The sequence below is a fragment of the Ailuropoda melanoleuca genome, chromosome 6 (genome assembly GCF_002007445.2).
Source record: "Ailuropoda melanoleuca isolate Jingjing chromosome 6, ASM200744v2, whole genome shotgun sequence".
In the NCBI taxonomy this organism is placed as follows: Eukaryota; Metazoa; Chordata; class Mammalia; order Carnivora; family Ursidae; genus Ailuropoda; species Ailuropoda melanoleuca.
Window position 1 is genome coordinate 92,817,177 of NC_048223.1, and position 15,947 is coordinate 92,833,123.

The window sequence follows — 15,947 nt, forward strand, 5'->3', positions numbered from 1 at the left end:
CCACCACTTATTTTGGGAGCACCCAGGAGTGACATCCGGGTATGCCCTTTTGGCTGCTTTATTCAAGTCTTATCTAGTAGCAACCTTCTAAAGGCCCCAAGGAGTAGAAAAGGCTAGTGTGATTGGGACAGAGATGGAGAACCATTTCCAGGCCAATGAGTCCCTTAATTCCACTACATGGCCTTCTCCCCATACTCATGTGGCTTGGTCTAGGGAACATCAAAGTGGTTTCAGATATAACATGAAAAAAAAAGTCTGTGCATTTGCTCTATCAATGAGTACATCTGTTTTCAGTCAATAAGCTGTCAATATTTATAAATAACCCACTATCTTTGGGATAGCTTAATGATGAGATAAACATTATATTTAGAGCTTCACTTGATGGAGACAATTATATAGCAGAAACCACAGTAGTCATGTGGGTCTAAACGATGGTATCTAGGCTGCTGCTGTTGGTCTGTCCTGAAAGCAGCCCTGAGATTGTTATTTTTAAAAAAAAAATTTTTTTTTTTAATTTACTGGTCAAAGAGAGAGAACATAGTGGAGAGAGAGGCAGGCAGAGGGAGAAGCAGGCTCCCCACTGAGCAAGGAGCCCAACATGTGACTTGATCCCAGGACCCTGGGATCATGACCTGAGCTGAAGGCAGACACTTAACCGACTGAGCCACCCAGGCGTCCTACAGCCCTGAGATTTTAAACTCATTGTTCTGTTTATCTATTACCACTTAACAAACCAACCAAAAACTTGGAATAACCACAAGATTTTGGGATCTTTGTCCAACCCAAGATCACAAAGATTTTTTCCTTTGTTTTCATCTATAAATTTTATACTTTTAGGCTTAATATCTAGGTCTATATCCATTTTTACTTCATTTTTATATATTGTAGAAGGTGTAGATCAAAGGTTTTTTTGCATAAGAATATGTAAATGTTCCAATGCCATTTATGGAATATCCTACCCTTTCTCTACTGAATTGCCTTTGCATTTTGCTCATAAACAGTTCTCCATATATATGCTCGTCTATTTCTGGACTCTATTTTTTGTCCAAGTAATATATTTGTCAATATTTATGTCAATACCACCCTGTCTTGATTGAGGTAGCTTTATAAAACTTGAAACCAGGAAATCTTAACCCCTCAACTTTGCTCTTGTTTTTCTAAGTTGTTTCATTATTCTAGGTCCTTTACATTTCCATGTGAGTTTTACAACCGACTCCTCAATATCTGTTTTTTCATGAAAGCCGCTGAAGCAGATGGACAAGGGCCTCTAAAGGCGGCTGCCAGCAGCTCCGTGCTCTGGTTTACAGCAGGGTATAGCGATGACCTTCCCCCTACCCGTAGGCATCTCACCCTGTGCCCTGGTAGCAGAAGGGACCTGGGACCTAGGAGTAACATGAACCTTTCTCAGAAGGGGTGGCTCAAGGAGCGGGTCCTGTGGCAGGCCCAAGCAGGCCCAGAGACAGCAGTAGCCATCTGGGAATGCTCCACTCTATCTAGCACTCGTGGGCTTGTCTGAAGATAGACTGGGTACACGAGCAGGTGGAATGGGCCAAACTGCAAACCCCGATAGCAGTTTTGCAAAGAAAAGGAAAAGATCAAGAAAACTTGAAGTCCTTTGTGAGAATAATGCTGTTAGCGTACGCACTAAAACAAGAAAGGGTAAAATATCACAAATTATATGGCACAAAACTGAACCATGAGGATTTGAAAATGCCACCCTTTGAATCAGAAGAAACCAAAGATACAGAAGCTCCCACAGGACCTCAGAAGAGCCGGTTAGAGTGAAACAAGGTAGACGGCTATTGAGACGACATCTTTAGGAAGCAGGTTACACAGATACATTAGACGTATAGCGTCAGCAGGTCAGGCCATTACTTGGACTGTCTAACCCAGAACAAATGAATCATTGGAAACAAAGAATTTAAAACAGATCCTGAATGGAGGGGAGTCTCCTAAGCAAAAAGGACAAATCAAAAGGTCCTCTGGTGGTGTTCTTGAGACATTCAGTTTCTGAGAAAATGCTGATGATAGTAATGAAGAAGAGGATAATTTCATGACTGAAGTTCAGTATCTCAGAAAGAAAAGACAAACTTCAGATGAATAAACACAAACTAGGTAATGAAGGTTTAGCTGCTGACCTAATGCTCCCGATACTGAGAAAGAATGGAGAGAATTCGACTTTTGTGGGACTGAAGATGATGAAGGAGCTGAAGAAGCATGAGGTGCAGGGATGGCACAGAATGGGCTGAACCAATAATGTTTCTGTTAGGAGGCGGCTAGTCATTTTCTGTGGGTTCTGATGATGTTTTGTGAAGTGTGATGGGCCTGGAAACCTTGCAGACTTGACAGTAATAAAACACACGGACTAGAGTTATGGCTTGTTTGGCTGTCAAAAGGGATGTCTTTCAAAAGACGTGGAACCCCAAGTATACACTACGTAGGCATTTTGATGGAGTACAGGCATTCGCTCTTCAGCCTGTAAAACTTGCCCTGGTTACTGCGTCTGAGGACCGCTCTGGAACTTTGGAACTTGCAAAGAAACAGCTCCTGCTCAAAAGAGTGTCTCTTTAGAGGTAAAGCCTACCTACCCATGTAGGGCCTACACTGGCTGTGCTCTGTCATTTGCTATTAGTCCTAGTGGAGAACAGTGTTGTAGTGGTAATCCGGATGCAACCATCCAGTGGTAGAATAGGCCTAGCCCCAGTGTGGATCCTTATGCTACATGTGAAGCAAATGTTCTAGCTGGCACTTTAGTTGCTTATACAGATGCTGTTTCCGGGCTTGGAATTTTAAAAAAAAAAAAAATCAGTTACTGTCTTGTTCAGCAGATGGTACTGTTAAGTTATGGAATCTGGGAAAAACTAGCACGTATTTTCACTTAGACAAGCAGTGTGTAACACCTACATCAGTTCACTCAATAGCTGGGGTCCAGTTCATAAGGTAATCTCTTTCAACACTGAAAGTACAGTTAATTTATGATTTAGCAATATCAGTCATTGGTGATGATTTCATCACAGAGAGATTCTGGTTTACAATCCAATAAACACATTAACAGAGTAGTAAATCATCCCACACATCCTGTTATAAAAAACTGCTAATGAAGATAGACACATCAAATTTTTGACAATAAAATGGGTAAAATGATCCGTTCTATGGTAGTTCATTTAGATGCTGTTACAAGTCTAGCAGTATACCCTAAGAAAATCTATTTGAAGTTAGACAGTACATAGAGATTAGATAAATTGGAATTTAGACAGTACATAGGAAGAAATTAGATAAATCAACATATGTTGTTTGCCATCCATCAAAAGCGTGTGTTACCAGTGTAGGGGCTGATACCCTCGCCAAAGTATTTGTGTGACTCAACAAAAACTTGCATCATAACAACAGATTTGCTTGGACAGAAAGTGGGTCTGCATCATGGCCATCAAGTGGTCACCGCTGTGAAACTACATGAGATCTGCCTGGTGAAGAGTATTCGGGGCAGGCATAAATCAGTGGAAGTCACATCTTAATGTCTGGCTCATTCATTTAACTGTAATTACTGTATTTTGTGGGACAAAGAAAGTTTCCATTATTTGTGGCCTGTGCTGCACATGTCTGATTTTTAGGTGTCTTAAGCCAATGTGGAGTCTGATCTTACAAAGACTCTTATTTTGGACTGTGTTCTGCCTTAGGGTTAGGAATGTGGTGCTCTTGCTGAGGGGAAGTGAGCTCTAAGAGCAGCTTTTTTTCATCTCTTAGTGATCTTCTGTTTATCAGAGGAATGCCACAGATTTCCTTTTTAACTTATTTTGCTTAAAAAAATAAAAAATAAAATAAACTTATTTTGCTTAAAAATTTGACTTAAAATATTTTAGCATTAGTTGCAGAAAATGTTTGAATAAAATTCTAGTTTTCGTAAGTCTTTTTACATATTTAGCCTATCACAACAGTGGCTAAGATTGCATCGAAGTTTTTCTGCATTATACAACCCTACACAGGGATCTCACTGACCTGCTGCTGTGTAACTACCTCTTTCCTTCTTTTACGTAATATAGATAGCTCAGCTAAGTCATCCGATAAAGATGTTAAATCACCTTCTTCATCACTAATTGTCTTCATAAACCAAGTACTATAAACTGTGTTAAAATGTAACAGTGGGGTTTAGTACTCCAAATGAACTCCTAAAAAAATCCCCAAGGGAAACAAAACCTAATCTTGGCATCCTATCACTATGTGATACTTTGTACACTTTACTGTATTTACAAGTTTATTTATCAAGGATTATCCATTTTGCTAACAGCCTATTATTTATTTCAGTTTTTGTCGATCTTTAGATCCTTTCGTTAATGTGCTAAAGGAACCTGTCTATTTTGGAACTCTTTGAATACTCTAAAATAGACCAAAAAAGGAATATTTTATCGTTTAAGTTACAAACCAAGGTGATTCCCCCAGATACGTGTCTTGGTTTACCATAATTCCAAACAAAACTACCTTGTTTAAAACTATTTGTACTAAAATTTCATTTGCACTACTAATAGTATAAAAATAGTTGAACCAAAATGCAGAAATCTGGACTAGTTATCCCTGTTTAATTTTTTCAGATGTGCTTAATTTTATGGTGTAACTAAAGATTTTGTTTGTGTAAAGCATGATTAAGACAGTATTTTTCCTAGTCATCCAAAAAACTTTTATTTATTTATTCATTTTAGAGAGTGCACCTGAGGGCATGTGAGTGGGGGAGGGGATTGGGAAAGGGCAAAGGGAGAGGGAGAGAGAGAATCTTAAGCAGACTCCACGTTCTGTGTGGAGCCCAATGTGGGGCTTGATCTTGGGACCCTGAGATCATGACATGAGTTGAAATCAAGAGTCAGACACTCAACCCACTGAGCCACCCAGGCACCTCCAAAACATTTTTTATAATCAGCTTCTGAGTTTTGATGAATTTTTTAAATTTTCATTTTACAGACTATGAATCAGCAAATTTTTAAGATTGTACCATATAGCAAACATACAGCTACCAAAAAATAGTATATATAAAATGCATATAATAAATATTAAGTTATGTGCCTGTAAAAAAAAAAAAAGAAGAAGAAAGCCTGCTTGGATGTTAACTCAGATTGCGTTTGACCTACATATCAATTTGGGTAGAACTGACATCTTAACAACAATGACTCATAACCTATCAACAGTGTATATTATATCTACATTTTTTTAGGTCTTTTGTTTTTCTCATCAATATTTTCTACTTTACAGTGTACAAGTCTTATTTATCTTTTCTCAGATTTATTCCTAAGTATTTCCTATATTTTAATGCTATTGTTAATGGTATTGTATTTTTATATTAAGTTTTTAGTTATTCATTGGTACTACATAGAAAAGATGCTCAAACATCATTAGTCATTAGGGAAATGCAAATGAAAACCACAATGTGATACCACTTTACACTAGTAGGATGACTATAATTTAAAAAAATAGAACATAAATGTTGGCAAGGATACGGAAAAATTGTACTTTTGTACATTGATCTTGCATCCTGCGATCTTGTGAAACTCACTTATTCTGGATTTTGTTGTTGTTGACTTTATTGGGTTTTCTGTATAGATGATCATGTTTCTGTGAATACGGTTTTCCTGATACAATGTGGATGCTTTCTGTTTCTTTTCTGCATTATTGTACTAACTCTGGTCAAATGATTAACATGAGCATTCAGTCTCTTACATATAACATGGTGATAGCTGTATTTTTTCATAGGTTCCTATTGTTTCTTTTTTTCCCTCTCTTGCTCCCTGCCTTTGTGCACTGATGATCTTCTGTGGTGGTATGCTGATTCCCTTCTCTTTATCTTTTGTGAATCTACTCTAGGTTTCTGCTTTGTGCTTACCATACAGCTTACATAAAACATCTTATAGATATAATAGTCCATTTACACTGATGGCAACCTAACTTCAATTGCATACAAAAATTCTTTTATTCTCTTTTGTTTTTAATGTCACAATTTACCTTTATATGTTGTGTATTCACTAACAAATTACAGCAGCTATAGTTGTTTTAATACTCTTTTCCTCTAACCTTTATGCTTAAGCAGTAACACAACATCATATTACAGAGTTAAGAGTTTTCTGAATCTCACTATATGTTTACCCTTATAAGTGTGTTGTATATGCTCACGTTTTCATGTTGCTTAGTGTCTTTTCATTTTAGTTTGAAGAACTCCTTTCACCATTTCTTAAGGTGAGTCCAATAGTGAAGAACTCCTTCAGCTTTTGTCTGGGAAATTCTTCGCTGCTTCTTCATTTTTGAAGGGTATCTTTGCCCAACAATATTCTTAGCTGGTAACCGTTCTTTCAGCACTTTGAATGTATCTGCTGATAGCCTAATCTTTTTTTCTCAAGCTGCTTGTAGGGTCTCTCTCTCTTTGAATTTTAATGTTTAATTTTGAATTTTGAAGTTTAATGTGTCTTGGAGAAGATCATTTGGAATTGAAATAACGGATTAATGTATTAGCTTTATGAACCTGGATATCCAAGTCTCACCCCAAGTTTGGGAAGTTCTCAGCCGTTATTCTCTTTAAATAAGCTTTTTGTCCCCTTCTCCCTGTCTTCTTCTGAAATTCCAATTCTGTTATTGGTTCGTTTGATGGTTTCCAACAGGTCACATAGGTTTTCTTTGCTCTTTTTCATCCTCTTTTCTTTGTTTTCCTCTGACTGGGTTATTTCAAAGTGCCTGTCCTCTAGCTTCTGCCTGATCTATTCTGCTATTGATGCTCTCTATTGCTTTCTTTCTTTCATTCATTGAATTCTGCTGCTCCAGAATTTGTTTGGTCCTTCTTGTGACTTTTGTTAAATTTCTCATTTTGCTCATGTATTGATTTTTGATTTTGTTGAATTGTCTTTGTGGTTTTTTCTTTCTAGTTCCACAAGTTTCCTCAAAACAGCTATTTTGAATTCTTTATCTAGTAGATTGCAGATCTCCATGTCTTTGGGTTTAGTATTGGAGGATTATGATGATCTTTTGGTGATGTCATTTCCTTGATTCTTCATATTCCTTGGGGGTTTGCATTGCTGTGTTTGCATTTGAAGTAGCGGTCATCTCCAATCCTTACTAGTTGCCTTTAGATGGGTTATATTTTTTGTTGGTCCTGTTTATATTATGGGGCTTTCCCTGCTCTTATATGAGCACACCTGCTCCACATATCTTGCTCCCTCTTGGCAGAATTCTTAAGTGTGTATATCTCCTTTTGCTCTTAAAACTTACATCAGCTGAAGGTGACCAAATGTGGCAAAAGAGCTTAAGTTTGTGGTTTTTCCCATACCTGCAGAAACTGGCTTGCTTTCTGCACATACTCCACTCACCCAGTCTTGCTCTTGCTACTGCCCTCGGAAGTCCACCCAAGAAGCTGGTTAGGAAGTGGGGGAAGGTGTGGGTTTGGCACTTGGGGCATTCGTGGTGCCCACGCATCAGTTGGGGGAATCTCGGGTGACATTTTCCCAACGATTCACGAGTGGGCTTCCCGCTGAAGTCTAGAACACTGTCAGTAGGAACTGCATCCCTTTAATGCCCTTTGATTTTCTTATCTGCATCTTTCCAGATCTCCTCCCTTCCCACCCTGGAGTTCTACTTTAATACTCTTGGTGATGCTGGAGAGATGGGTTTCTTTAGCAGCAGCCCACACAGCTGGGGAAGCTGGGCACTCACTTGCTCCTCTCCCTTTTATCCCGTGGGAGGGTTCCCCAGCTTCCTCTTTCTCTAAGCTGTGCTGCCTTAAGGAAAGGGATGAGGCAGGCAAGTTCCTCTTACAAATATGTCCAAAATTCATTTGTTTTGTTTTGGAGCAAGGGAGTAGTGGGATTTCTCCTCTAGAGACTCAGGCTTCTACAAAGGCTCTCACATCAGTCGGTGTCTGCCCAACTCAGTGTTTTCCAGGTGTTCCTGGACTGCAGCCAGGAGGTGTTAGAATCATTTCACAGGTTCCTGTCAGTTCCACAGACCATATGGGGATCTGTCTGCTTATTACATGATACACAGGTGGAGAAGACTCCTCCTGGGTCCCTCAGAGGATTGTGCTGGATCTCACAGCTCCCAAAAAGGTACTTTTGGTCATGACTAGATGCTGAATTTTAGGTGTTGAAAGGGGGATGGTAGCAAGGAATGTCGTAGGTTGCCATGATGTTAATGTTTGCTCCCTTGTATTTTTTCTTACTTGGAATTATGAAAAAACTTTTAATCTTCAGGAAAGTACAGTATAAAAACTGATGTATATATCTTAAAGACCAAATTCAAGTTTCACCAATCGCTCTAATAATGCCCTTTTAAGAAGGATCCTTCAAGGGTCATATGGTTTACTCAGGTGTCCGATCTTTCTAGTCTCCCTCAATTTGAAAGAGTTCCATTTCCTGGACTTTGCTTACCTTGGAATTTTGAGGATTATAATCTACTTTGTAGAATGTACTTCAATTTTGCTTTGCCTGGTATTTTCTCATAATTACACCTAGATTATCCATTGGCTGAACTGTCATTGAAATGTTGAGTTTTCTCATTCCATCCACTCAGGTGGACATGTTGCTTACAGTTGCCCATGATGTTGATTAAACCATTACTGATAGGCTTAACTTTGATTACTTGATTAAGAGGGTGTCTGTCATGTTATCCTCTGAGGTATTTTTTTCACCCTTTATAATGAAATATTTTGTAGGGAGATACTTTGAGACCATATGATTCTTCATCCATTTTCATCTGCCAGTTTTAGTATCCACTGATATTTGCCCAAAGTAATCATTACTGTGATAACCAAATGGTAATTTATCAGTTCTATTATTTCCTTTACATTTATTGATATTGTTCTGTAAGGAAAAACATATTCTTTTCCCCATTTATCTATTTATATTGGTATAGACTCCTGGATTCCTATTTTGCTCAATGTTGTACAATTATTTCAATTCTTATTGTCCCAGAATCTGCCAGTGGAAGTCCCTTTGTTTTTAAGCCATGTCCTTTTGACGTGGTCACATTATTTTTTAGCATTTCTTTCTCACACAAAAAATGTTCCAGGCTTATCATGTAATTTCCTTGACCCACTCCTGGAATCAGCTATTTCTCTAAGAACTCTGGTTCCTTTTAGTGAAGAACGGTATTTAGAAACCAAAATGTAGGAACTAGCTATGTCTATTTTTACTGTTTTTTTGCTGCTACTGTGCCATCTCTAGTGGACAGAGCTAAGAAATGTGTGTTTGTATACTTCTGTATGTGCACTTTTGTATATTTACTTTTATCTATTAATATTAGAAACCATAAATTCATGTTGGTAACAATGCAACACCACAGTATTTATTCCAATTTCCCCTATCTGTAAACTAAGCTCTTATTCTGTTCAAAGGAGCCTCATGCAACAAAAATCCTAATACATATTCCTTAGAGTAAATCCTATTTCATAAATCACTTAACACATTACAAATATAATGAAAACATTAGTATCATCTTTTGACATTTATAATTTTTACTAGATTTCTCTTGCAATTTCCCCCAAATTAATGTTTTTGATACAACTTAATTGGGTTCTATAAGATGTTTACTCAGAAATTCCCTCCGAAATTTACATTTTTAAAGTACACTTTCCAAGTCTTTTTTCCCTTCCCACAGGCACTTCTGAACAGATACTGAGTCACTCACATATAGTCCATTTCTGTCAAATATCTTTAAATGTTGTAGTATTCCTACTGAAAATCAAACACCATCGTGATTCATTATTCCTTCTAAGTGGTCAATTTTGTTTGGAAGCTTGGAAGACTTCTGATCTTAAGGTTCAAAATTTTTACTAGGATGTATTCATGTGTGATCTTTTTAATTAATCTTAACCAGTACACAGTGTTTCCATAACCTTTTTTTTTTAATCTGAGAGAAATGGGAATGAAATAATAAGCAAATACTGAACATATATTTATTTATCATATGATCCAATGCCACTACTCATAGGTATTTATACAAGATAAATGAAAATGTGTCCACAAAAAGACTTCTGTGGAAATGTTCATAAGAGGCTTATTCATAACAGAAGTGCAAAATAAGCCAAATGACCTTCAACAGGTGAATGGACAAACAGGTTGTGCCACATCCATACAATGGACAATTACTCAGCAATAAAAAGTAACAAACTACTGATGCATGCAATAACATGGATGAATCTCAAAAGCATTATATAGACATAAAAGATTACATAACCCATGGTTCCACTTATATGACCTTTTAGAAAAGGTAAAACTGTAGGGACAGAAACAGATACTGGCTGCCAGATCTGTCTTGAGCATGGCAGTACTTACACAATTGCAATATATTTGTCAAAACTCAAGCACTTTTAAAATGATGAATTTGATTTTATGTAAAATTTTACCTCATTAACTCTTGTTTCAACAAAGACTGTCTTTTTCCCATTGCACATTTTTTCCTCCTTTGGTGAAGATTAATTGTATAATTATGGGTGAAAGGACTTGCTCTATAATAAAAAGCATTAAAAAGCCACACTAATTAAAACATTACCTTTGGCATGAGCATAAACAAGGAATTTAGTGAAACAGATATCAGAAACTGATAACGGTCTAGAAGATGTTAACATTTGTTGGCTTAATAATGAAACCAGAAGAAAATGACAGTGTGTATCTTTGGAATATGTAGAACAAGGGAGTCAAACCCGGACTAGTCTTGTGCAACATCAAGATTCTATCTGTCTCTCTTAAATGTTTCTACATGTTAACTATTTTTCTTCATGCACTTTGTCATGGCTGCTAGAAGTCCCAGCTCATTAACCACAGAACATGATGTTCCCCTTTTACAAAAATCCTAGGTAGGGCTCTTATTGGCCCACTTGGATCAAATGTCCTTCCCAGGGGTAAATGTGAAGCCAAGAGGATGCAGAATCTTCAAGAGATCTCACTAGCTCCTATGTCACAAGGGCAAGCTGGTTACTAAAGAAAATCAAGGGATGGGGTCCTGAGTAAAAATACTCCCTACAAATGATAATTAAGCACCTGATAAAGATGGTGCTTCAAACTTAAATCACAGGGTGTTGAGAACTGATTATTCACTTGGGAAAACATTGGATCCTTATCTCACACCTTATCTAATCAAGCAATAACACAGAGACAGATCAATGGACAATTAAATTTAACTTAATGTTTATTTCACATATTTTAAATGTAAGGCATACATGAGATAATGATTTTCTGAGTGCTTTTGTCGTATAGATGCAATGAAAGCTCAATGAATTAAGACACTTGTTTCATATGATGGAATGACAAATAGCTTTATTTCTAATGGTTAGGCTCCCTCTATGGAGATTTCCAGGGTTGAAAAATGGCTACCTGAATCAGTTTCTCATGAGAACGTGTCCTGAGGCTGATGACCGTTAGTATTTTTGAATTAATACCTCTTTAAAAAGGTATGCCTGTAAGTTGGTTAAACCATCTTCAGCTCTAAGAAACAGAAAATCCCAACTCAACTAGTATAATCAGAAAAAAATATATCTCATATAAAGACGGGTGGTTGATTCACCTGCTCAAAAGACACTGTCGACCCAACCTCTTTCCAGCTTTGTGTTCTGCCATCCTCAGATACTAGCTCAGGATCAAAAAGTACAATCAGATATCACATCCAGACATAAAAATATCCAGCAAAATCAAAGGGCTTTTTTTTTTTTTAAAATCAAATGTTTGTTAACCACTGGAGAATCCTGTTTTCCCATATTTCAATGAACATTCTTCAGTTTTTCACTGGCCAGAGCTGGGTCAGATGCTTATTTCAGATGAATCATTAATCAGGATACATTTTTCAAAATTAGGTTAGGCCATGATGATCTAATGAGTTAATAACACTGTATTATGTAACTGAAATTTGCTGAGGGGAATGTAAATGTTCTCATCAAAAAGGCAGGGTGGGGCTGGTATACATGTGAGGTGACAGTTGCGTTAATTAACTTGACAGGGGAATCCTTTTACAATGTATACTTAAATTACACATTTTAAATATTTTACAATTTTATTTGTCAATTATGTCTTAATAAGCTCGAAAAAATTAGGTTAGATCAATCATCATTCATTTCCTAAATCATACAGAGAGGAAGTGGACAATGAAACAAAAATAACTGGTCTACTGGCATGGAGTGAGTGAGGGCCAGCTGCTGAGTAGGTAATCAAAAGCCTGTAAAAGCCCCAACAAATCTGTTGCTAGTCATATTAACAGCTAACACTTGTAAAATTCTATACAGTAGTTTAGTACTTTATTAACTTACCTAGTCCTAACTAGAACTCCATGTAGTGTAATGTCAGTATCATCATTTTGCAAAAAAGGAAACCGAGGAACAAATGTTAAGGGACTTGTCCCAGGCCACATAGCTAATGTGCAGAACTGGGACCTGAGCCTAGAAAGTATAGTTCCAGAGTCCATGCTTTTAACTGCTATATCAGGTGTCTGCAAACTATGGTCCACAAGCTAAAACCGGCCAAGTCTGTTTTTCAATGGCCCATGAGCTAAGAATGATTTTTTACATTTTTAACAGGTTGAAAAAAAAAAAAGTGACAGAAGGCACATGTAGCCTGTAAGGTGAAAGTATTTACTATATGGCCTTTACAGAAAATGTCTGCCAACACTTGCACCGTATCATGATTGCCAATACTAGGAAGTAAAGGCAAAGAACAATACACGGCATGTTACTATACACAGAGTTCCCAGGTTACATCTACATTGGGTTTGGCACACTCAAACCTCCTTAGGTTCCCCAAGTAAACATTTCAGGATATTTGGAGATGGGGTTGTTTTCTTAATGAACAGATTTTATGGTGGTAAGTACAATGAACTTACTGTTCACAGCAGCTTTCTTAAATTCAGAGTTGGGCTAACTGTGAAAAATATATACTTGGCCTCTGTATTTCCTATGTTACAACTTAAAAACTTTTTCTAAAGAAAAAAATTTCTGTATTTTCTAAATTCAGTTTCCCTCCGTAATAATTCTCTGAAATACAATAAAATATGTTTAGTTGAAAGCTTTCAGAAAACCATGTGCTTATACAATTTTAGTCTATTAGTTTACCTGAGGTTCAATGAGATGATACCTTTTTGGAAAGGCTTTTCTAATTTGTTGCAATCTCAGGATTTCTTAACTCTGATTTCTCCAGTTACAGTAAGTTTTGTTTGTGGATTAGGTTTCTAAACATCAAGATGCTAACAGAGATTTCTACTCTCGTGTGAGTTCACCAACACACAGTGAGTGCTGCCCTCTAAAAGGCATTCTACTCTACTCTACTCCATAGAGAACAAAGAATACAAAGAATTGCCATGGAGGCCATTATGTGTCAGACCAGAAGTTAATTACACCATTATCCTCACAGCCCATTGGCCAGATCTCCTGCACCCATCTCACTTGGATGCAAGAGCAGCAGAGAAGTAAAGACTTGTTCTGTGCCCAGTTTGGTAAAAACATTGCCAGGTATCTCCCCTGCATTAGCTCTATGATGTAAATTGGAGGCTGACTTCTGGTAGGACTTCCCACATTCCTTACAACCACAGGGTTACTTCCTTGGATATACTTTCTGTCAGGCCAACACGGTTTCACCATCCATCTCTATGGTGTTCCTCTTCTGTGTATTCTCTGATGTGTGGTGAGAGTTGCTTTGTGGCTGAAGGTCTTCCCACATTCATTACATTTATAGGGCTTCTCCCCTGAATGAATCCTCTTATGTTTAGTGAGGGTTGAACTATCATAAAAAGATTTTCCACATTCGTTACATTCATAAGGCCTCTCTCCTGTGTGTGTTCTCTGATGTACATTGAGGGATGCCCTCTGGCAAAATGTTCTCCTACATTCTTTACATTCAAAGGGCTTCTCCCCTGTATGAATTCTCTGATGTTCAATGAGTTGTGATTTTTGGCAGAATGACTTCCCGCATTTGTTACATTCAAAGGGTTTCTCCCCGGTATGAATCCTCTGATGTTTACTGAGGGTTGACTTCTCGGAAAAGGTTTTCCTACATTCTACACATTCATAAGGTTTCTCCCCTGTATGAGTTCTCTGATGTTTAAGGAGAACTGACTTCCCACAGAAGGTCTTCCTACATTCACTGCATTCATATATCTTCTGCCCTGTGTGAAGTCTTTGATGTTTAATGAGGGTTGACTTCATATGATACATTTTCCCACAGTTGCTACATTCATAGGGCTTCTCCCCTGAGTGTATTCTCTGGTGAACAGTGAGTTTTGACTTTATACTAAAGGATTTGTCACATTTGTTACATTTATAAGGTTTTTCTCCTGTGTGAGAACTCTGATGCACAGTCAGGTCTGACTTTTGGGAGAAAGATTTTCCACATTCGCTACATTTGTAAGGCTTCTCCCCTGTGTGTGTCCTTTGATGCTGATGGAGGGCTGAGTTCTGGTAGAATTTTTTCCCACACTTAGCACATTCATAGGGTCTCTCTCCTGTATGAGTTCTTCGATGTACGGTAAGGGTTGACTTCTGGTAAAAGGATTTCCCACATTCATTACATTTATAGGGTTTTTCTCCTGTGTGTATTCTGTGATGTATTGTGAGGTTTGACTTCCGGAGGAAGGTTTTCCCACATACATCACACTCGTGGTATTTCTCACACTCTTCACCCATGTGGATTCTAGGACGTTTCTTCCAAAGGACTGGCTTATCACAGCTTTCCCCACATTCATTAAATTTATAGTGATTCTTCCTTGAGTAAATTATCTGACCCCTGAAAGTTGTCTCACATTCATTATAATCACACAATTTCTCACCTGTGTGAGTTTCCTTATGCGTAGTGAAGAGAGCATTATTGTGGAAGGTTTTAATGCATTCATTATATTCAGGCAGTTGCTCCACAGTGTGACTCTTTTGTCGCTGAATAAAATCCTCATTATGATAGAAGATGCTCTCATTTTTATTAAATTCATTAAACTTCTCTCTAGTATGAGTTTTCTCATGATTAGTATCAGGAGGCAATTTCTCATACCCATTGGCATCATCGGATTTCTTTCCTGAATAGGTTTTATTATTAGTGGTTAACTCCAACATATTTTCTAAACTGATTCCATCTAGATTACATTTACTGGACATTTTTCTGGAAGGAATAGAGTCTATGTACAGATTAAATGTTTTCCTTAATACATTCTCTTTCTCTGTAATCACTTTTTTGTTATTGATAAATGCATCTTCCCATAAATGTCTGTCTTGGTTTTCTTTGCTCTCTATCATGCCATCAACTTTCAATTCTTCTAGAAATAAGAAAAACATACCTTATGAATCTGAAGCTGCTTCTAATAAGATTGGGCTAATACACAAATACCCCTTATACATCCAGCTCTTTGATTTCAGAGACAGTCTTTTGGGATAAAACACCAAATCAATATTTTCCATTCCCTCTACTTTTCCAAGGAGCTGGGGTAAAGAGGTGACAACAAAATAACCAACCAAACAAAGCTACTGTGGTGTTAAGAGGGGAAAGTAAAATTGGCAATGAACGCACACATATTTATTTGGTCCTTCATGAGTATTCATTTCAAAATGGATAGAAGGGGTAAAATAAACACAAAGAATAGAAAATAAAGGATTCAGTAAGCATGGATGAATCACAATGAGTAGAATTCACAATAAGATATGCTTAATAAAAAAATTACATAGTAAATGTGACATGGAAAACAAGTAGACAAGATTGTTGTTCCAAAAAACTACCAGAGGAATGAAAGTGTTCAGAGGAGATGAATTAGAATCTAGGTGCTGATTTTGTTAATCCTACCTTTGAGATAGCCAGATTTCCAACACTTTGCACACTCTATTACCTCAAACCTACTCTATGGGGTGTTGTTTTCCTGACAGGTCTCCTTGCTTCTACACTCCACTCTCACGGCAATCAGCTTCCTGCAACTCTCTCCTGCTAATACAAATTCCATGAGATCAAGGGACTTATTTCACCACT

General features: G+C 37.4%; 1 protein-coding gene and 1 pseudogene across 7 annotated transcripts in view; one reads left to right on the forward strand and one right to left on the reverse strand.

The window, feature by feature from the left end:
• The first annotated feature begins 1,392 nt into the window (after positions 1-1,392).
• Positions 1,393-2,584, forward strand: LOC100467062 (annotated as a pseudogene).
• An 8,539-nt stretch (positions 2,585-11,123) lies between these two features.
• Positions 11,124-15,947, reverse strand: part of LOC100466813 (zinc finger protein 883) — a 41,189-nt gene continuing 36,365 nt past the window's right edge. For 6 of the 7 annotated variants that reach the window (XM_034662915.1, XM_034662909.1, XM_034662913.1 and 3 more), the window contains one exon: positions 11,124-15,246. In XM_034662915.1, the coding sequence (XP_034518806.1) occupies positions 13,592-15,246 (1,655 nt within the window). In that variant the 3' untranslated portion in view covers positions 11,124-13,591. The remainder of the gene's footprint in view (positions 15,247-15,947) is intronic. The other variant, XM_034662916.1, reaches the window with a different exon arrangement.